The sequence below is a fragment of the Ammospiza caudacuta genome, chromosome Z, assembly GCF_027887145.1.
Source record: "Ammospiza caudacuta isolate bAmmCau1 chromosome Z, bAmmCau1.pri, whole genome shotgun sequence".
Taxonomy (NCBI): domain Eukaryota; kingdom Metazoa; phylum Chordata; class Aves; order Passeriformes; family Passerellidae; genus Ammospiza; species Ammospiza caudacuta.
The window spans coordinates 64,695,883-64,718,416 of NC_080632.1; the positions used below are offsets into that span (position 1 = coordinate 64,695,883).

The 22,534-nt window shown below is 43.7% G+C and overlaps 1 protein-coding gene across 2 annotated transcripts; it reads left to right on the forward strand.

The window, feature by feature from the left end:
- Positions 1-610: 610 nt before the first annotated feature.
- LOC131570984 (IgGFc-binding protein-like) lies at positions 611-13,177 on the forward strand. Of its 2 annotated transcripts, XM_058823462.1 has the most exons (14): positions 611-694; positions 1,858-1,924; positions 2,898-4,151; positions 4,884-5,200; positions 5,656-5,986; positions 6,560-7,023; positions 7,903-8,464; positions 8,608-9,200; positions 9,412-9,985; positions 10,924-11,123; positions 11,507-11,887; positions 12,131-12,417; positions 12,562-12,594; positions 12,883-13,177. In XM_058823462.1, the coding sequence occupies exons 2-13, from the start codon at positions 1,864-1,866 to the stop codon at positions 12,566-12,568; spliced, it is 5,031 nt and encodes a 1,676-aa protein (XP_058679445.1). In that variant the 5' UTR covers positions 611-694; positions 1,858-1,863; the 3' UTR covers positions 12,569-12,594; positions 12,883-13,177. The 2 variants fall into 2 exon arrangements, with proteins under 2 accessions (XP_058679445.1, XP_058679444.1); XM_058823461.1 differs by lacking the exon at positions 12,562-12,594.
- The last annotated feature ends 9,357 nt before the right edge of the window (positions 13,178-22,534 follow it).

Here is a 22,534-nt window from a genome sequence, read left to right on the forward strand (position 1 = left end):
CACCATGGCTGGAACAGCCCAGGTGCCATTGCCTTCCTGGCTACCTGGAGCACCTGGCTCAGATTTTGCTGCTATCATGAACACCCGCAGAGCCTTTTATTAAGAGCAGCTTCCCAACCACTGTGCCCCAGCCTGGAACTGAAGAGGTTCTTGTGAAGGGCAGGACCTGGCATTTCCCCTTGGAGCACCTCATGCCATGGGCCTGGTGATCCCATCAATTCCTCAATCCACAAAATGCTGGGATTTTTTTATTCCATCCCTTCCTCCCCTTCCCTTTTTCCCCTTTTCCCCTCTTTTTTGCCCAAATTACACCCTCTGTTTCTCAAAGAATTACACTATATTTGCTCCATCACTTCCTTGTCATTGTGGAATAATTTAAACCACATTGGGCAAAAAACCCTCGATATCTAGTAATGCCAATTTTTGACATCAGTTTTAACAAAAAAACCCTGTTTTTCTCTCTGTTTTCACCTTTTCTGGCCAAAAATGATCTCACGTCATTGGGTGGGGTGATCCCCTGGGGGTGCCTGGATTAGTCATTTTCTTTCCCCTTTTTCTGCCAAAATTAAAAAATAATTGAGGGAGGAGCCAGATCTGCTGTCCTGGGATTGTGTTTTCTTCACAGCTTTGGGGATAAAACGGAGCTCTTTGGGGATACAGAGCTAACCTGGGGATCAAGCAGGGCCCAAGGCAGGTAAGGGCAAATGTAGATCTGATAACTGATTATTTTTTTGGCAGGAAAGATTTTCCCTGAAGTGGGAAAATCCATCTGAAGACTCCTAAATTTCCCCCCTTTCCCCACCTCCACCCTCCTTTCCCCTGCCACCCCAGCCCTGGGTCTGGTCCTGGGAGCAGTGGGATTGGAAGACTTATGAAGGGATTTGGGGGAGAAAAGAGCAGGAAAAGGGTTTGGAAGGGAATGAGAGAGGGGGACAAGGAAGGAAAGGAAGAAGAGAGAAGAAAAGGGAAAAAGGAGGAAAGGAAAAAAAGGGAGGAAAGGGAAAATAGGGAAAGAAGAGAGGAAAAAATTAAAAAATGGGCAAGAGTGGCATAAGGGAAAAAAGGGGAGAAAAAGGAAAAAAGGGGAGGAAAGGAAAACCAGGGAAAGAAGGCAGGAAAGTAGGGGAAAATATGGAAAAGGGGGAATAAGCAGGAAAAAAGGGAAAAGAGTGAGGCAAGAGAAAAGGGGGTAGGAAAAGGAAACAAGGGAGGGTGAAGAAAAGAAAAATTAAGGAATTTTTTAGGAATAAGGGGAAAAAAGGGAAAAGGGGAGGAAAGGATAAAAAGATAAGAAAATTTTAAAAGTGAAGGAAAGGAGTAAAAAGGGGGAAAGGGGATAGAAAAGGGAATAAAGATAAAGAAATGGAAAAGCCAAAAGGTGATTTGGATGGAAGAATGGAATCTGAAGAAAAGAGGAGAAACTGGAAAAATGAAACAAAAGAAAAAATGGGGAAAATAAGGGGAAAATAAAATTACAAAAATATAGGAACAGGAATAAGGAGGTAAAGGGGAAAGAAAAAAAAGAGGAAAAAGGAAAAGAGATTGAAAGGTACCTGGGATGGTGGGGGAAGACATGTGGAAAAGCCCCCCAAAAGCCAATTTTTGCACCAGGTGGAATAAAATTCACATTTTTTAGTAAATGCAATTTAAGTAGTGAATTTGAGGATACCTTGAATGAGAAGAACAGATTTTGGGGACAAATTCAGTACAACACTGTTTTTTGGGACGAGTACAAGGCTGAATCAGATTTTGGGGATTTGTGTATTTTATATAAAGAAATGGTGAATTTGGGGAAAATTCTAGTGAAATTTCAAAAAAATATCAGAATTTGACTGTTTTTTCACCTTTTTCACCCAGAGCATCATGGATCGCAGCCTGGGAAAAGCAGATGTGCTGAGATGGTTTTGGAATTTTATGTTCTGGGGTAAGCTGAAACAGGTTGGAGAGATGCCCCAAAAGCTATAAAATTCCCCTGAGATAATGAATTTCCTCAAAATAAGGGTTATCCAGCACAGAAGAAGGATTACCCACCCAAAAGCTCCATCTTTTTCCCAGGGAATTAATTGGGATTTCAACACAATTCATGACTGTTCAAACTGTTTATTCCAGTGAATGATAATCCAACAGATTAACCTAATTCATTAAATATTTTTTCAGAGTTTACTCTACCAACTGGAGTTTACTCTCCTAACTGGAGAACGAATGTATGAAAAATTGATCAAATCAATTATCAAATTATCACTCCATCAAATCAGTGATCCAACAAATTAATAGTTCATAATATTAATCAAGTTCATCAAATCTGTAAAGCTATAATCTGTCAGATCAAGGTTTAAATTCTTTCTCCAAAATAATATCCCATCAAATCAAATCCATAGTCCATAAACTCAATAAACTGTCAAATCAAAACCAATGACCCATGTAATTAGCACTTCATCAAATCAACAGTCTGTCCAATAAAAAGTCCATCAATTTATTAATCCATTGACTCAAAAGTCAATTGGCTCTATAATTTATTGACTCAATATTCCATTAAATCACTGTTTCATCAAATCAATGTTTCTTGAAATCAGTGGTCTAGCAAATGAAATCAAAGGTCTAGCAGATTGAAGGTCCATCAAGCCAATACTTTATCTAATCATGAACCCATTAAATTAATAATCCATTAATCAATAACCTACTAAATTGATCAAGTTATCAAATCTGTAGTCCACTAAAACAATAATCAAGCAATCAGTGATCCATGAAATCAGCTGTCCATCAAACCAATTATCCATCTAACCAATAAAATCTGCATAAAATCAGAAATCCATCAATTTAATAATCCATCAAATCAATAATGAATTGATTACCAAAAAATCTGTCAGATTACCCACCCCTCTTCTTCCTCCCCTCAGCTCTCTTCCACGCCCCCAGCATCACCTCTGAGATGTTACCACCTCACCTGGGTGATGAATTCCTGGTGGCCTTCCTGCAGAATGGTGACCAGCGCACCATTCGCAGCGACTTCCGCCTCCTCCTCCTCACTGGCCCTTCCCCATCCACCACTGCCACCATATCCATGAAGAGACCTGGATTACGGATGACAGTGCAAGCAGCTGCCAACCAACCAGTCCTGGTGAAGATCCCACCCCAAGCCGAGATGGTGGGAAGCCAAATTTTTGAAAACGCTGTGGTGGTGAAGACCACTGCTGCCGTCACCGCAGTGATGGTCAACGACAAACCCACTGCAGCTGACTCCGCTGTCGTTATCCCGGTCCACAGGTGGGGTACGGAATACCACGTGGTCACCCCCAACCCTGGCCCCACCCGCAATGCCCAGTTTGTGGTGGCTGCTTGGGATCAACCCACCACAGTCAACATCCACCTCAACGCTGACATCACCTTCCGTGGACGGCTGCATCGACGTGGCTCCACCCTCACCATCCCACTGGAGCCGTTCCAAGCAGCACAGATCCAAAGTGCAGCCGATCTTTCCGGAACACGGGTGGTGGCACAGAGACCGGTGGCTGTCTTCACTGGTCACACCTGTGTGGGCAGGTTGAGCCGCTGCGATCACGTGGTGGAACAGCTCCACCCTATCACGCAGTGGGGAAAATCCTTCCTTGTGCCACCAGTGCCCTTCCAGGGACAATCCAACCTCATCTACATCACTGCTGCCCAACCAACACGTGTCACAGGTCATGGTGAAGTCACCAAAACCACGCGAGAGATACAACCCAACCACTCTCTGCTCTTTGGCACCCAATCCCCGCAGGGCTTGTTCCTCACTTCTGAAGATGGTGTCCAGGTTTTTCTGTTGGGCAGTGGTGAGAACAGCGGTGCAGTAACCTTTGAGCCCTTTTTTGTCAGCATCCCAGACTCCTACAGTTACTGCAACTCCTACAGCGTTGTTGCACTGGAGGGATATGACAACCGCATCCTCCTAGTGGCCAAGAGAGCAGAAGCTTCTGGAATACTGCTGAACAAGAGGCCATTAGGGAGTGTGGCATGGCAGCAGATCCCTGGGACAGAATATTCATGGGTTGGGATAAATTTGGGAAGCGGATTTGGAATCCATCGTGTGGAGCATGAGACAGCGGCCTTTGGGGTGTGGAACGTTGGGATGGGACAGGGGAAGCGCTATGGAGCAGAGGGAGCTTGCGACAGTGGTGAGTGGAGGTGGAATTTGATAGCAATAAATGATATTGAATTATATAGATATCAATAACAGATAATTAATGCAATTAAATTTTATATCTATTTAATATTTAATATAATTAAATTTATATTTAATTATATGTAATCATTCAAATGACAAACACCTCTTAAATAAAAATAATAGCATTGCATAATAATATTATTGTATTATAATAATATATAACATTACATGATAATATATAATATTATAATAACAATATTTTTAAAAAAATACTAAGACACAAATATATAGGAATAATAGTAAAAAACCTAAATGTAATATATTAAATGAATGAATAAGAATGAATGGAGAAATACATAAATAATAGATAAAAATCCCTATCTATAAATATAAACATATTATAAATAATAAATATCAAAGTCTAGAAACAAATACAATATATATATATGAGATAACATGTCTGTGACAAATTTACATTTATACATTATTTAGAATCAGATACATTTATTATATTTTTAGTAATTCTGTATGATGGAAGTACATAAGCATTATGTGGATAAATAATTCATATCCAAACAAACATAGAGATAATATATATATTTATAAATAATATAGAAAAACTTATGTGTAACTACAAATCAGATACAAAAGCATGCAAAAGATAAAGCAAATATATACTTAGACATATCAATAATATAATCAATTAATAGAATTTAACCCTCTGTCACTAACAAACCCACAGACCCCTGCCGGCAGGTGCAGTGCCGGGATAAGGAGAGCTGTCACCTGGACAAGGGCACGCCTTCCTGCCGCCACGACTACCTGGGCACCTGCACAGGCTCCCCATCCCTGCAGTACCACACCTTTGATGGGGCCTCCGTGTCCCCCCGTGGTGGCTGCAGGTACACCCTGGCCAGGTACTGCGGGGCTGACCCCACCCTGGAACCCTTCACTGTGGAGGAGCAGCGGAGCAAGGATCAATCCAAGAAGCCGTTGGCCAATGTCTTTGTCTATGCCTACAATGTCTCCATCTGTGCTGGTGAGGACAAGCTGGTCCAGGTGAGTTTCAGATCCATCATTCCAATAAAATAATTTGTTCCAAGTGGATTAAAATTTCTGGCCGAGTTTAAACTTCAAAAAACAAGGAAAAATATCAAAAAAAGTGTGAAAGGATAAATCATTGAAATATTGATGTTCACCTTAAAAAATAAGCAGAACTGCCACACCTGTGGAATTTGGGGAATTTTTTCCATTCTAAATCAATTTTCCAGGTGGAATGTGTTTTTTCTTCAATCCTGGTCTCCATAAAAACAAGATTAACTCAGAAGATGTGGAAAATTATTCAGATTTGGAGTTTGAGCTTTTCTTGGTGTGATGTAGGGCAAAAATTCTGATTTATAATGCAAATTGATTATTCATAAAATCATTTCTCCCTTTGTACATATTTGCTTTTCGTGGGATTGGGAACCACCTGCTGAGGTTTAACCCTCCTCCTCATTTTCCCACCCCACAAGGTTAACAACAAACCCACCAATCTTCCAGCCATCCTGGAAGAGGGAAAAGTCCAGATTTTCCAAAATGAAGGTCGTACCATCCTCCAGACAGATTTTGGGCTGCAGGTGACCTATGATGAGGACCAGGTTATCATGGTGGCAGTGCCCAGCAGCTATTTTGGGGCCAGCTGTGGCCTCTGTGGCAACTTCAATGAGGATACAGATGATGAAGCCATGGTTCCCAATGGTATTCCTGGTGAAGGTGGTGAGGACTGGGCAGAAAGCTGGACAGATCCTTCATGCCAGGAAGATTGTGGAGACCAGGAGACTGCACAGGGCATGGAGGGGTGTGGTGAGTTCATGTGGGGGTCTGTGAGGATATTGGGGAAGAGGCAAGAGGATCTATGTGAGAGTTCAGCTGTGGGTATTAGCCTAGAGCAATGGTGGTAGACATCAACACAATCAATATGTCTTTTCACCCCAAAACATCCCACAATCCACCTACCTACGTAATCTGACCCCAGGTGTCCATAACACGTGGAATTATACCAGCATTTTCCGTGAAGGCCATCCCTGCTTGGTGTCTCACTGACTCCACAGCACTTACAGGCATAAACGAAACCAGTGGGGAAAGAATGACCCCAAAATCTACTTGATCTCACTCCTGCTGCCCCAAAACCAGGGAATTGTGCTAAGATTTTTCCTGAGGGTTGTCCCTGTCGGGGGTATCTTGAACTCCAGTTTGATTTAGGTGTCAATGTACCCAACACCTCCTTTCAGGGAAGGCTTGCATAGGTTGGTTCTCCCTAAAATACTTCTAAGCCTCCTGATTTGACTTCAGGTGTCCACAACACATGGAATTCCACTGGGGCTTCCTAAGGACCATCCCTGTATGATATCTCACAAACTCTTAAATCCCTTGTAGGCATCAAGGCAACCACCAACCCCAGCACCACCATCTCTGCTTGTTTCCACAACAATCGCTCCTACAAGATCCACGAGGAATTCTGGGAAGATGGGAGCTGTCAGAAGCGGTGCCGGTGTGAGGGTCCAGGGACAGTAACTTGCAAGCCAGGGGCATGCAGATCCAACGAGAAATGTGTCATGGTTAATGGCATCGCGAGGTGTACACCCAACAAGCACTACACCTGCATCGGGACGGGTGACCCGCACTACACCACCTTTGACGGGGTGAGGTTTGACTTCCAGGGCTCCTGCATCTACCAGTTTGCTGCTCTCTGCACCCCCAAACCGACTCTGGTCCCCTTCAATGTCACCGTGGAAAACAACCACCGTGGCAGCCGCACTGTGTCCTTCACCAAGACTGTCAACCTGGAGGTCTATGGCACCATCATCAGCATGAGCCAGGAGCACCCACGCAAGGTCAAGGTGGGCAACCCCTCAAGGAATCCCTTTCATCCCCAAATTATCTCATATTCCCCTTTTTTTCCATTTCCTAATTACCTTCCCCCCCACACCAAGTCTTCCTTTTCTCCCCTAAACTACCCTTTTTAATGCCAAATTCTCAATTCTCCATTTTCTCCCAGATTCCCCATTTTTTTTTCACCCAAATCTTCCTCCAATTCTTCAAATCTCCTTTATCTGCCCAAATATGTTTTTTTGACCAAATATCCCTTTTCACCCTTGGTTTCACACGAAGTTTCATTTTGTCCCCTAAAAAGCCTCTTTGCAAATTCTCCTCTTTTTCTGATCAAGTACTCTTCTTTTCACTCAAGTACCCCTTCTATCTCTCAAATACTACTTTTTTCCCCAAAATCACCTCTTTCCTCTAAAAATCATATTTTCTCAGTCCTCTTAGTTCCCCCAAATCACCTGTTTTCCCTGAAATTCTTTTGTCTCCCATGCTTTCCCTTTTTTTCCCAATAACTCCTCCTTTCCCCTCTAAATCCAACTATTTGTTGCAATTTCCCTCTTTTTCTACCAATTTCCTATTTTTCCATAATGTTTACCTTAAATTACATTAAACTTAAAATACATTAAAACCAAATTAAAATATAGAAATAATTCAAATAAAAATACCCAAAAACGTATATAAGAATAAAAAGCATAAAGATAAAAAATGAAAGCCAGTGAAAAGTCAATAAGAAGAAATAAATGTAAAAAGAGAAAATAGAATTGAAAATTTAATATAAATTAAAATTATAATATAAATAAAAATACAAAACCAAAATAAAAAAACCTATCAAACTATGATTTAAAACCTCTTTTCTCCTGTCCCCACTCCTTGTCTCACTCCCCTTCCTGCAGGTGGATGGTGCCTTTGTGTCTCTTCCCTTCACCCACCCCCACTTTTCCGTGTTCTACCGTGGCGTCCATGGCTTTGTCACCACTGACTTCGGTGTCACTGTCACCTTTGACTGGTACAGCTACGCCCGTGTCATACTCCCCACCACTTACTCTGGTGCTGTCTGTGGCCTCTGTGGCAATGCCAATGGTGACCCCGATGACGACTTTGTCACCCCCGCGGGCCACCGCGCCTCCCATGAGACCCAGCTGGGTGACAGCTGGAAAGTGGGGGACGTCCCCGGGTGCTCAGCTGGTTGTGGCGCAGAGTGCCCGGTGTGTGATGCGGTGAAGGTGCAGCCATACCGCGGGGACAGGTACTGTGGGGTGATTGCCCGAGCAGGGGGACCCTTCCGGGAGTGTCACCGTGTCATCAACCCAGAGCCGTTCCTGCAGGACTGCGCTTTCGATGCCTGTCACTACAAGGGACACCGTGACACTGTTTGTCAAGGTGTCTCTGCCTATGTCACTGCATGCCAGAGTCATGGGGTGGTTGTGGAGACATGGAGGACGGCGGAGTTCTGCGGTGAGTATGGGTGGGATGGGGGAAAATGGGAGCCTCCCTTCCCTCTCTCCCCTCCCTCCCCATCCATCCTTCCTTCCTTCTCTGAGGGACTCCCAATCCCTTCGGATATTTCCCTCACTCCCTATTTCCTTTTTTCTCCCCAGCTCTTTCATGCCCCCCTCACTCCCACTATGAGCTCTGTGGGAGCCCCTGCCAGCCCACCTGCCAAACCCCCTCCGTCCCCACCTCCTGTCCTGCATCTCCTTGCTCTGAGGGCTGTTTCTGCAACACCGGTTATGTCCTCAGCGGCTCTGACTGTGTCCCCCGTTCTGAGTGTGGCTGTGAGTACCTTGGTCACTACTACCAAAAGGATACAGAATTCTACCCCTCATGCCGGGAGCGCTGCCGCTGTGGTGCCAATGGCACAGTGACCTGCCAGGAGGCGTTCTGTGGTGCCCACGAGGAATGCCGGGTGGAAGATGGTGTGCTGGGATGTCACCCCACTGGTTATGGCCGGTTGGTTGTGTCAGGAGATCCCCACTATGTCACCTTTGATGGACGCACCTTCAATATCCCGGGATCCTGCACCTACATTCTGGCGCGGGTGTGCGAGCCAGCACGACGATTGGTCAACTTCACAGTGTTGGTGGAGCATGAGGCAGGCAGTCACGCTGACCCAGTGCTGATAAGGAGGGTGGTGGTATCCATCCACGGGTACACCGTCACCATGGAGCGGGGACGGAAGTGGGAGGTGATGGTAAGTCTGGAGACTCCCACAGTGATGTGGTGATGATGAAGAGGGTGGTGGTGTCCATCCGCGGGTACAATGTCAACTGTGGGGAGGATACAGTGATTCCCATGGTGACACCATGATTATAAAGAGGGTGGGTGTTTCCTTCCACAGTCACACTGTCTCTGTGGAGTGACAGTTCCAAAGTGTCACACACGTCACCCTATCCCCATTCCAGGTGGACTTGGAGCGCTACACCCTCCCGCTGGTGACAGAGGACAAGAACCTCCGAATTGGCCAAGAGGGGAATAACATCATCCTTCACACTGCTGCAGGAATCCGCATCCTCTACAACACAGCCACCTTCCTCCTCATCACTGTCCCGGACATCTACCGTGGCCGACTCTGCGGCTTGGGCGGCGACTATGACGGAGATCCCAGTGATGACTTCCGGCTGCCCAATGGGGCACTAGTGGAAAACACCCAGGAATTTGTCACCTCCTGGAAGGTTCCAGAGAAGGACCGAGCGTGCAGTGATGGCTGCGATGACGGTGTGTGCAGCAGGTGTGATGTCGCCAAGGAGGCGATGTACGGCAGGAACGGATCCTGTGGGATCATCCGTGACGCAGCAGGGCCATTCCGGGGGTGCCACCCATGCGTTAGCCCCGTGGAGTATTTCACCCACTGCGTCCATGACGTCTGCGCCGCCAGCGGGGACCGCGCTGCCTTGTGCCACGCGCTGCAGGCGTACGCCGCTGCTTGCCAAGCTGCTGGCGCTACGGTCGGAGCGTGGAGGACAAAGGAGTTCTGCCGTAAGTCAGGAAGAATTTCGTCATTTCAGGTGCTTTTTTCCTCAAAAGCTACGTTTTCTCCTGGAAAAAAAACCAAACTAATATCCCTCAAGTTTTGTAAAAATAATTTTTCAAAGAATTTCCTCCAGCTGGGGAAAATTTTCCTCATTTTAGAAAACGTTGCCTCAGATTTTGAAAAAGTTCCCCTGCATTTCAAAGAGATCTTCACATTTTGCAAAAATTCCTTTAAGTTTTAGAAAATGTTCTCCAGTATCTTAAAAAAGTCTTAAAAACTGAAAAAAATCAAATTTCAAAAATGTCTTCTATTTTTGAAAGAATTCACTGAGATTTTAGAAATATTTCCTTCTGTTTAAAAAAAAAAATCCTCCCTTTATGCAAAAATTCCTTTAAAATCTGGAAGTTGTCTCTCAAATTTGTTTAAAACCTTTCAATTGTGAGAAAGGCCTCAAAATCTAAAAAAATTGCTTACCATTTTTAAAAATTAACTAATTTTGAAAAATTCCCCCAGTTTGGAATTTCTTTCCTCTAAGTTTGAAAAAAAATCCTTCAGTTTGGAAAAAATATTTTGCAGAAAACTTTCCAATTTTGCTCAAATTGGAGGAAAAAACCTCAAATTTTTGAAGAAACTTACTATTTTGGCAATATTTATAACATTTTACTAAAAATATTCCAATATGACAAGTAATGCAATTTTGGAATGATGCCATTAAATTTAAAAAAAAAAAAAACAGAACAAAAAACTCACACCAATTTTCATAAGAAAAGAACCATTTTTGATGGAAATGCCAAAACTAGGATAAATACTTGCTTTTTGCAAAAGATGTCGTCACATTTAAAAAAAACAAACTACTTTTTTTCAGAAAACCTTCACATTTTGACCAAAACCCTGCACAATTTGGAATTGCCCCAACAATGGTGTTTTTTCTCTTTTTCCCCAGCCCTGTCCTGCCCCCCAAACAGCCACTATGAGCTCTGCACCCGCACCTGTGATCTCACCTGTGCTGCCCTGGTGGGCCCCGCCCGCTGCAGCTGGGGGTGCTTTGAGGGGTGTCAGTGTGACGAGGGGTTCGTCTTCGATGGGGACACCTGCGTGTCACCCGAGCGCTGTGGCTGCCTCCACAGGGGACGCTACCTCAAGGTCAGGTGACAAGGACAGGTGACACCTGAGCCTGGGGACTGGTGGGGTTGGTTTTCTGGGAACCAGGCTGGGGGTTGAATTGCCCCATGTAGAGGGTTTGGGGTGAACAAAGGACAATTAATGGCAAAAAGGACAATTGTTGGGGGAAGAAACCCGACAATTGGCAAGGGAGTTGCAGCAAAAATGAATTAATAATTGAGAAAAAAGGACAGCACAAAAATCTGTGATTAGGAGACAAAAAGTTACTATTAACTGGTTGAGCTGCCCAAAGTTCCCCAAATCCACCCGAATTTCTCACTTTCTAGGATTTTCCCCTTTGGAATTCAGGAAATTCCCCCAAAATTTGGGAGATTATGCTTAATCTGTGAGATTTCCTGTTCCAGGCAGGTGAGACTGTCACCTTCAACAACTGCTCCAAGGAATGCCATTGTCACCCATCACGGGGACTGGTGTGCCGGGACACACAGTGTCCCCAGGACCAGGTGTGCATCACCCGTGACGGGGCACAGGTGTGTGCCAGGATGGAAGGCCACTGCCGGGTCACACCTGGAGCCACCATGACCACCTTCGATGGTGCCACTGGGCCCTTGCTGGCCAGTGGCACCTACAAGGTGTCAGCCCTCTGCGATGAGGAGGTCCCAGATTGGTTCAAGGTGGTGGTGGAGGTCAGCGACTGTCATGACACCAACGTCCCCGCAGCCACGGCTGCCATCGTCTTTGTCCGCGAGGGCGTTGTCAGCGTCAATGGCAACATGGAGGTGTGGGTGAGTGCAGCAGGTAAGGGAGTAATGGGTGGTTTGGATCAATCTAGAGAGAACTGGGCAAAAATCTCTCTAGATTTTGCCTGGTAGTGAGCCACTTTGTCTGGTGTAGACCAATTTTGCCCAATAATGAGCCATTTTTGAAAAAAGAGAAGAGTGATTTTGGCTCTTGCCAAGCTAGAGCCTTTTGCCCAGGAACAAACTGGCTTTCTATAATGTTTTAATAATTTTCTCTTATTTTCCCAGGTCAATGGCCTCTTCACCCGGCCTCCCACCACCATCTCTGACTCCATCTTTGTAGCATCATCCCCTGAGAATGTCACCATCAGCCACCGCTCTGGGATGTCCCTCACCATCACCCGGGATGGGGAGGCAACCATCACTGTCACCTCAGGCCTGGCCTCCCGTCTCTGTGGCCCCTGTGGGAATTTCAATGGAAACCCCAGAGATGACCTGAAGCTTCCAGACGGACGTGATGCCCAGAGTGTTGGAGAAGTGGTGGACATGTGGAAATCCCGGGATTTTGCTGGGTGGTGAGTAATTCCTCAGTAATTTATTTACCCCAAACTCAAAGAAAATTATGTTTTCCCACTCAGAAATTTGGCAATAATGTCAGTGGGGGAGGGGCTGGGCAGATCCTGGAAGGAATTTTCCAGTTTCTTTGGTTTCATCCGCAGCGACTGAGGCAGGATCCTGTGGGAACGATCCGGGTAAGCAACTGCTTTGCCAAAAAATGAGCCATCTTTCATTATAAGGGGTGTCTTTTTGCCCAATAGTGAGATATTTTTCCCAACAAGCCACTTTGCATAGTAAATACCATTTTTCCACCAAAATTAGCCACTTTCCCCCAAATCAGGCCATTGCACATAATGCTGACCCACTTTTGCATAAAAAGACCCATTATTTGCACATTAATAATCCATTTTGCATAATGCTGCCGCATTTTTGCCAAAACTGACTCATTTCTGCCCAAAATTAAGTATTTCTTTCTCTTCCAGCCACATCTCCCACCAGACCCGTCAGGAAGTTGATGCTCCTATCTATCCCATTTGAGGATCCACCTCAAATTCCCCAAAACCTGGGAAAATTCTGGATTTTGCCTCAAATCCATTTTCTCAAATGGATTAAATCTGTGTGATCCTAATGCCTTGATGTGCCATCCACACCCTGGAACCTAGAAATATATCGCATTCAGGTGAAAAAGATCCAAATCCCAGTGTTTTTTTCCCATATAAAAATGATATTGCCAAGGGCTGGTTTTGATACAACAGTTAATAAATGCTTCTAAAAGCTTTTTTGGGGTGTGAATTTGAGGGTCATTTGCTAAGCTGGAAAATTGGGGTGGGGGGGGTCATCATCCCAGTGGGTAGAGATATTTTACCTCTAAATGTGGATCAATATGACCCCCAAGTTTGGGGCATTGGGACCCTTATGTGGGGCATTGCAGTCTCAAAGTATGGGGCATTCTGACCCCAAAGTCCAGGACACTGATCCCTAAATTTGTAGCACCATGGCCCCCAGGTCTGGCACATCACAACCCCAAATGTGGGGTGTTTGACTGCAAATTGTAGGGCAATTTGACCTAAAAGTGGGTAGCACTGTGACCCTAAGTGTGATATGTTTGACCCAAAGTGCGGTGCAATGTGACTTCAAAGAGTGAGGCAGTATGACCCCAAATTGTGGGGGCAATTTGACCCTAAATCATGTGGTATTTCCAAAATGTGGACATATCGTGACCCACAAATTCGTGGCAAAGTGACGCCTAGCCATGGATCATTGTGGCTCCAAAGAGTAAAACACTGTGACACGCAAGTGTGGGGCAATGTGATCCCCAAGCACGAAGTGCTTTTACCCCAAAATGCAGGTAATTGTTACCCCAAAATGTGGCACAATGTGACCCGTCAAGTGTGAGGTGTCTTGACAGCAGAGTGTGGGACAATGTGACCCAAGAATGTGTGGCACTGCAACCCCTAAGGGTGGGCATGATAACCCATGCATAGGGTACTGTTACCCCGAACTATGGGGCATTCTGACCACAAAATTTGTCGTATTTTTCCCCAAATTGTGAGACACTGTAGCCTTTAAGAGTATAACATTGTGACCTCCAAGTGAGGGCCTTTGCAACCCCAAAGAGTGGGGCAATGTGATCCCAAAATGTGGGATGAGGTGACAAAAAATGGGGGCTACTTTTACCCATAAATGTGGGGCACTGTGACCCCTTTGTGAGGGACACCTTAACCCCAAAATGTAGGATATAATGACCTTTAAGTGTGGTGCATTTTGGCCCCCAATTTTGGGATGTTTTGATCTGAAAATGGAGGACCCTAAATTTTGCGACAATGAGACCAAAAAGAATGGGACAATATGATCCCCAAATTTGAGATGTTGTAACCCCAAATTTCAGGGCATTGTGACCCCAGTGTTTCGGGCTCTGTGCTCCACATTGAGACCCTCCCTCTCCAGTCTCCCCCCTCCATGCTGAACTCCCCCTCTCTCGCTTCCCACCTCCTCTTTCTGTTTCTGCCCCATTCCCACTTGGATTTTTGGCGACCCAGACTGTGGGGTGGGGACTTGCAATTCCTTCTCATTTACCTCCATGGGAGCAGGATATCCCACTTCTCTCACCCTGCCTTGGGAAGTCCCCAAATCTCTGAATTATTGCCTCAAAAATAACAACAAAACCTTGGCAGTGGGATGCAAAATTCCCAGAAATACAAGAGGATCTGGCAGAATTCCCAGGTATTTTCGCAACAATTTGGAGACAGCAAGAAGCCCTTGGAATTCTTCTGAAATAAACACTCCAAAAATAAGCACAGAAGTTTCTAACCTTTTTTTTTTTCCATTTTGCCCCCTCAAATTCTGGCTTTTTTGGAGTAGTGGATGCATTTTTGTGGGAAAAGTTGGTATGCAGGTAATTGTCAAGGAGCATATCACAGGACTGGGGCTTGTCTGGGGAGTGGGTGCCTCAGTGTGGTGGGAGGGGTTTGAATTCTTTTGGTGTGACTCAGAGTGGGAGAAGGTGTTGGGGTCAGGAGGGATTGGGAGAGGGGTTTGGGAACAAGGGTTTGGTGTGCTCCAGGTGTGTGGGGGGGTCTTGGGGTCCCCCAGGGTGCGGGAGGAGGTTAAGGTGAGGGGCCAGCAGTTCTTCTGGGCTCTAGATGCCCTGGGAGACAAAAGTCAGCTGGCACATTTCAACCATTATGTTGCTCAAGTATTCCCACATTCAATCAATATTCAACCATTATTTTCGCAGTTATGTTTTTTTATTTGATTTTTGTATGATACAACAACTTTAAAAGGGTTTTTTAATTGCCTTTTGAGTCAAGAATGAACATAGTCACATTTTGCATAAGAGTTCTTGTCACCTTCACCATGATCTCCACAGGTGAAAGGAATTTTTATTTTAGAAACATGCTAGTGGTCTGACTTTTCTTCGTTTCTTTTTTTTGGTCTTAATTTTTTTCAACTATTAAAAGATTTTCAGTCACCTATTTATGGTCTGTTTTGAGCCCTGGAACATCTAGACTGTGGAGGATGTCTCAGAAGTCTTTTTAGGTTGTTGTGTTGTAAAGATCAATAGCAATATATCAAAGGTTGATCAATATTTTGTCATTTCCTCAGAGACAAATGCATTTAACTTTTCTTGGTGTTTTAATGGACAAAAACTACACTGACATACAGGGGTTGATGGTAACCCTTAAATCATCCTTATTTGATAATTTACTGTGTTTCAAGTACTTTTATAGCACAATCACAATAGATGCCCAAGTCTCATGGAGAATTAAAGCTGTTGCTTTAAAAGCATTAGGGAATAAACTGCAATCTTTATTTAAATATTTAAAAAAGAGAAGATCCCTTAAAATAAGACCAGGCAGAGCGTACACATTCCATGTGGTGTTTTGATACCTGTTCAAGCCAAATATCCTGCAGTGGTTTTCCAGGAGAAAAAGCACTCTAACTCAAAAGTACAGCCAATTGTTTCTACATCAAAGACAAAATGCAGTTAGTTCTGCCTCAGCCTGAGAATATTGCTCAAATTAAAACAAACAAACAAACAAGTCTCTCTTTGTTTTGTTGTTTTTATTTACTTTCCTTTTGCCTGCAATCGCTGAGATTTTAATTCTTTTTTTTTTTTGAAGGTCATGCACTAGCTTTGGCTGCAAGGCCACGATTTAATTTACTCCTTAGTTGCAGCCCAATCATTCAAACTTTCAGCAAATCAAAAATGCCACCTTAAGCTTCCACTGAAAAGCTTGTGGGAAAGTGGAAGTACAACTTTGATAATAAAGCACAGAAATACAAAGAAAAATATGTGAATATCACTTTTTTCCTCACATATTACCTAAAAATGTCATCAAACTTTTTGTCTCCCTACTTGTCAGACAAACTTAATTTAGAGAAAAAAGATATAATAGGTTGTTGCAAATCAGTATTACCTTCTCTCCCTGTATTCGTCAGCAGATCTATCCACAGATCTGTCAGCCAGGCACTGGTGGTGACAGCGATGGAAGCGTGCAGGAGATGGCACATGGAATCACAGAGCCATGGAATGGTTTGGGTTGGAAGGCACCTTAAAGCCCATCCAGTCCCACTCCTGCCATGGACAGGGACACATTCCACTATCCCAGGTTGATCCAAGGCCCCCCTGGCCTTGGACACTTCCAAAGATGGGGCAGACACACATTCTACCCTCATTTTTGGACTCCCAGTGAGTCCCAGGCCTGTGTTTTGCTCTAGGATCCATGATTCTTGGCTAGGGTTTCAATTTTTCAGCAATCTTTTTTATTTGATAGTTCCACACACTCTCCCTGTGCCAGGAGAGGACAGAGTCCCAGCAGAAGCAGGGCACCTCTGGCTCGTACCCCTGTGCCATGGCACAAGATCTGTGCTCTACTTTCAGAGTATTTCCACAAGCAAAACCTATGAAGATTACTTCTGAACCACAGAGAATTTCTTTTCCCCTCAGTGGAGAACTTTTCACTTAAACTAAGCAGACAACTTCCCTTTTGGAATTGAAGGGGCCCAGGAGCAAGCCTAGCTCCTGTCTCAGAGACTGGGTCATCTCTACAGTCATCTTCTGCCTACAAATTCTACAATAAAAATGTCAAAGATATTTTCTTTCTGCAAAATAAGGCTACATGTTTAGATATGTAAAATCTTTGTAAAATTCCTATCTATGAAAGCGGATGCAGTTAAGAAGGTTACATGATATTGTTCATTATATTGATCCAGCTATGGGAAAGAGAAGAAGGTGTAAAGATGTGGCTGATCTGGATGGAAAAAGACAAGGCCAAATCATGGAAAAAGGAGGAAATTATGGCCCTGCCCCATATATCAATGTGATTTGGCACTGCCAAGTCTCAGCCCCACCAGAGCTGAGATAATATTCTGGTAGTGATGCCTTACCCAGTCCTAATATTGCAAATAACAAGAATTGAGAGCAGGCTTTTATGCCAGCTGAGACAGAAACAGGGGAAGCTTTTACTCCAGTGAAACTGTGATGGAAGTGTGTTCTGTGTGAGTAAACCGTGATCACTTGCCAACAACACCTGCTTTCCACAACTGCATCCTCCCTGCAGTCTGCCAGCAAACCCTCTCCTTCTGCCTCTGCCTCCAGCCCTGGCACGACAGAGAGCTGGCAAGGCAGTGAGTAAGGCTGAAGTTATAATCCTATTGTGTTTTACCAAGTCTCACACAGTTTTGGGCAGTGCTTTCAGGCTCTTTGTTGAAGTTGTTCAATAATGTCCTCAGAGAGCAGAGCTAGAAATTATAGATCCAGTACCAATTGCAGGCAATAGCGTCAATGCAGAAAAAGCTCAACGGGTGCCTTGCTGGTAAAGCAGAAGAGGCGCTGGAGTGCACATGAGTTGGTCAAGGAGGGAGCTATGCCTCTTAATTAAAAAAAAAAAAAAAAACAAAAAAACAAAACAAACTCAAAAGTTTCCTTTTCCACTGATGAACTGTGTGAAGGAGGATGGAAATGAGACATGGAAAACAGAGGAGGAAAGATGTGGAGAACTGCTGGAACAAAAGGGCAAAGCACCAGGAGAGCTCATCACAGGCCCCTGAAAATGAGCTTCAGCTTCTCCAGCCCTGAATTTAGTGAAAAAAGGAGGGGCAAGAGAAGTGGAAATATCTCTCAAAAACGAGAATAAGCCATATTTTTAGCCTGCCTTTCACTGCAGGGAATATGTCCCCTGCAGCTTCTAAATCAACATTCTGATGTTCTGTTGTGGAAACCCCTCTTGGTGTGTTTTGTCCACAGCAGCACCTTGCAACTCTGCTGCCACCAAGGCCACAGGGACCCCTCTGAGGCTCAGTTAAATGCCCAGTTTCTAAAGGTGCTCTGTGTTTTGGCTGCAGCAAGAAGGTGTTTAGAGATATCACAGGCTGTATCTCCTTATTCCCCAGGGTCTGGGGGAAAAAATCCCTGATAATTTGTAAATATGTTCCTTTGCCAGGCACAAGTAGTGTTTCTTCTGCACATCCCCTTTTTTCCTGAGAGGGAAAGGAGTTATGAACCACAAAGAGAAGAAAGCAATATAAATTTCTTTTCCTACCAATAGATTCTGAACCGCCTTTGGAGTGATTTTGGCAGTCCTGAATCCATAGCAACTCATACAGGACTTGATTCAGTCACAAATCCAAAACCTGTGGAGATAAACCTTCAATTTGGGAGTGTTGGGATAGGATCTTGCAGCAATAACCTCATCTGTCTCTCTGTCCTCCCACAGCACAGCTGAATAAATGTGTATAGATACTTCTTATTTGCTTGTTTACAATTATTTCTCAGACCACTGAACTATGCTTCACCCATTATTGGGAATCAAAGGGAAGTGGAAGGAGGAATTGTGTTTCTGTGCCATTCTACACGTTTTATTGCTTCTTCAAGATAAAGGAAACAAGGATCTGTCTGTCTGCCTGGTGCAGAGTGTGAGTCACACACCTATTACAACAGAAACACAAAAGCCATGTAGTTGTAAAGCCAGTATAATTAAAACTGGGTATAATTAAAACAATTGGCTGATGACAGACATTACAGCCCTGCACAGCTATTCTCAAAGGAGAATTTACACAGTTAAAAGGTACCTTTATGGCAGAGCAATCCTGCTCAGTAGATTTAATTAAAACCCACAGAGATTATTATGTCATATGAATCAGAAACTTTTGCAGAAGCTTTAGTAAGCAAAGTAACAAACTTTGTGTTATGGTCTCCCAGCCAGTTTTTGCTGCCCAAGCAGCAGACTGTGATGGCTGTATAGGGAAATAAATGAGCTTATGGACATATAAGACTTTCTTCATATGAAAATGATTAAGAAATATCTTAGCATGACTGAGAGAGAGAAATTTACCAAAAAAAAAAAGTGCTTCATTCTCCCAGAAAGGGCACAGTTAATGAAAACAGAAAGGTAAAATTTTCAGAAAAGCGTCAAGAAAATGCTTGCTTTTTTTTTTTTTTTTTTGAATCCAGAAAGAGTGATATTTGTGGTAAATCCACATGGCAAATGATATTCATATTTTATCCCACCTATTGAGATTAGAAGTGCAATGAAAGGACAAGTCAATGCAGAACCACATGTGACCCTGCTGCAGACAACGTCAGCAGATGCAGAAAATTAATCACTGCCCTGTACGTCCCTGCAGAAACGCTTCAGGGCCCTGCTTAGTGCTTAATGCCTTTCTGGCCTGCTAAAAATAAATCAGCATTAATTCTGTTAAGGAAAAACTGCCTTTCTTTCGAGGAGTGAAACAAGGAGTCCTGCTTCATGTAGCAGGGAAAAGAAGAGAAGCCTCCCAAAAAAAAGCCACTGAGTTCCTCAGTGAAGCCATGTGGTCCAACAAACCACAGCAGCAGACACACACTGATAGAGGAAAACGTATGCAGCACCAGGGATCAACAGATATTGGTTTCATTCTTTACACAAGAAGAGTTAAGCAGCAAAACAAAATCACAGCAATGGGGCAGTTCAATAAGAGTCCATTACAGCTCAGTAGAAGACTCAAATGATTCTCCCACTGAAGAATCATTCCAGCATGATTATAAACCCCAAAGCCTTTCTGAAGGCTAAATCAGGTGCTTCAGGAGGAAACCAAGTCACAAGCCAGGCAGGGATGAAACGGCTGCTCTGGTGTCCCTCTTCCCGCCACGTGCCCAGGAGCTCCTGCCTCAGTGCCAGCAGAAGATCAGTGTCCCTGGTGCAGGACAAAAGGAATTTTTCTCACACATTCATGGGCTCTGAAATACCAGCTGTGCTCCAGTGGCTCTGATTTTTATGGCACACACCTGTTGGAATGATACCAAACTCCAGCCCAGACGCTGTGACTCAGAACAGATGCCAATGGCTCGCTCCTATTGCAGGTGGTGCAGCCTTGTTAAGCATGAGAGTGGAAGGGGGAAAGGGGCCAGGAATTGCTGTGGTGTGGTGAGAAAGTAGGCTGGATCAGCCTCTGGGGTTTTGCAGAGGATGGCGCATGTCATAGAGAAATAACCACAAGAGGAGCAACCTAACCAAAACCAAAACCAAAACCAAAACCAAAACCAAAACCAAAACCAAAACCAAAACCAAAACCAAAACCAAAACACTTCATATTTGCCCCAAACTAGAGACAAAGCACCGTTCCCATGGCTCAGAACAACTGGGTTGAGTCTATGGCCATGTCTGGACATGTTGATGAATACCCTGTCTCTCCAGAGAAGCAAATCACATATTTCTTTAAACTGCTCTTTTGACCCTGCAGAGAGAAATGACCATGTTTTTTAACGCATGCATCATGAAAGTCAAACCATTGTCTTCCTGTGTGTACCCTTTTTTTCTCTCTTTGAAATAACTGCAATTTTCATTGTGACTTGGACCAAGAACCTCAGAGTACCACTGGACCATCACCCTTAGGCAGCTGGTAAAATCCACAGCCAGGGCAAATCCAGCATCAAACACATTTCAAAGGCACCTTACAGCACAGATTAAACTAAAACATGTGTATAGAATCTGCTAATCTTTCACTTGCTAATCTGCTAATCTTTCATTTAGCTGGCACATGCCAAAAGGAGCAGCTGTGGTCCCGTGCAGTCTTTGTGACACTGGTTATATGCCAGTGATCTTGTATTAAACATAAAGAAGGAAGGAAAGGAAGATAAAAGAACTTTATGCATAAGATTAAGCAACTGGGATCTCTAAAATTCCCTTTATAGAGCAGAGCTAATGGGATTGTTTTTTGTGAAAGCAGGAGGCAGCGCAGGCTGAGCTGTCTGGCCCAGCGAGCATCTGGGGCAGCTTGTGCACCAGGGTTAAGTCATGCAGCCTGTACTTCCACACACCAGTTCTCCTAGGTATCTGCTTGTTACAGACCTGACTTTTATTGCATTCACAAGCTCAGTGTTTCCCTGACAATCTTGGGGAATGACTCATATCACAACCTGAGTGCAAGAGGTACAAATTTCACAGACTGGCCACGGAGGAAAAAAATTGTGAAGGGCAAATTTTATCCAAATCCCTGGTGGTCAGGAGGCTGAGAAGGACATGAGCGCTGTGAATGCAATTGAAGCCTTCTTTTCATGCAGGACATAAATAATTTAAGGAAATAAATCAGAGTGATGGATGGTTGAAAAATACCTGGAAATAGGTGTCTTAGTGCTGCAGTGGAAAAGCCCCTCAAACAATTTTTATAAGGAACCTTATGGATATAGTTGGCTATGAAATTTTTCATATTTTGCTGGGCAATTCTCCTAAACTTGGTATGAATATTTTTATTGCTCTCACCCTCTCATCATTCAAGACTAATTTTGAAAATTTTACCTGCATTGAATCCTTCTCCCTGCTAAAGCAGTTTGCTATGTAAATATTGCCTTCAGCTGCAGAAACAAAACCTGTCCTCAGCAGGACTGAGTTGTCCCCACCTTGTGCAGATATAACTGTGCCTGCCACCAGCCAAGGTGCCCAGGTGAGACACCTGCTAGAGGACTGCATAAAAGGACAATGTTTTCTTTATCCCTGGGATATCTGAAGCATCCATTGACAAGAGAAACTAAAAAGTTTGCAAAATTCAGTATGAAGAAGGACTGGGCTACACAGTTGTAATGGATTGAGATGTTGAAACTCTTGGAGAAATTGAATAAAAATTATATTTTCAAGACTCGTCATTCATTATTATATTCAACAAGCCTAAGGTCCTTGACTCTCAAGCCTGATGCACCCCTTTGTATGTGTAATGAGTGTACAAGGAAAGCAGATACTTTGTAATTTTCAGAATTAAAGAGAACCAATAATTACATAATTTATTGAAAGCCATCTAATAAATATACTGCTCTGATGTTTTCTGCATCATGTCTATAATTATAAATAAATAGCAGATTTCATATGCCTTTCTTAGAATAGCAAAAATGGCTAAATACTGAACAAGCAATGTTTTCCATTTTAATCCTAGAGCTTTTACGGTTTTGCCATGTGTGGTGGATTTTACTTATATAGGAAATATTATTTTTTTAAGTGTTGTTTATTTTTTTCCATAAAAATGTGTGGGAATATGTGGTCTCAATAAAAAAAAAAAAACAACTAGGAAAATGTGTAGGCAGAAACATGGGGTTTTTTCCCCTTATTGACACATGTAATATTTTATTGATTATACAGTAGTTTCAAGAGAGGAAAAATTTCC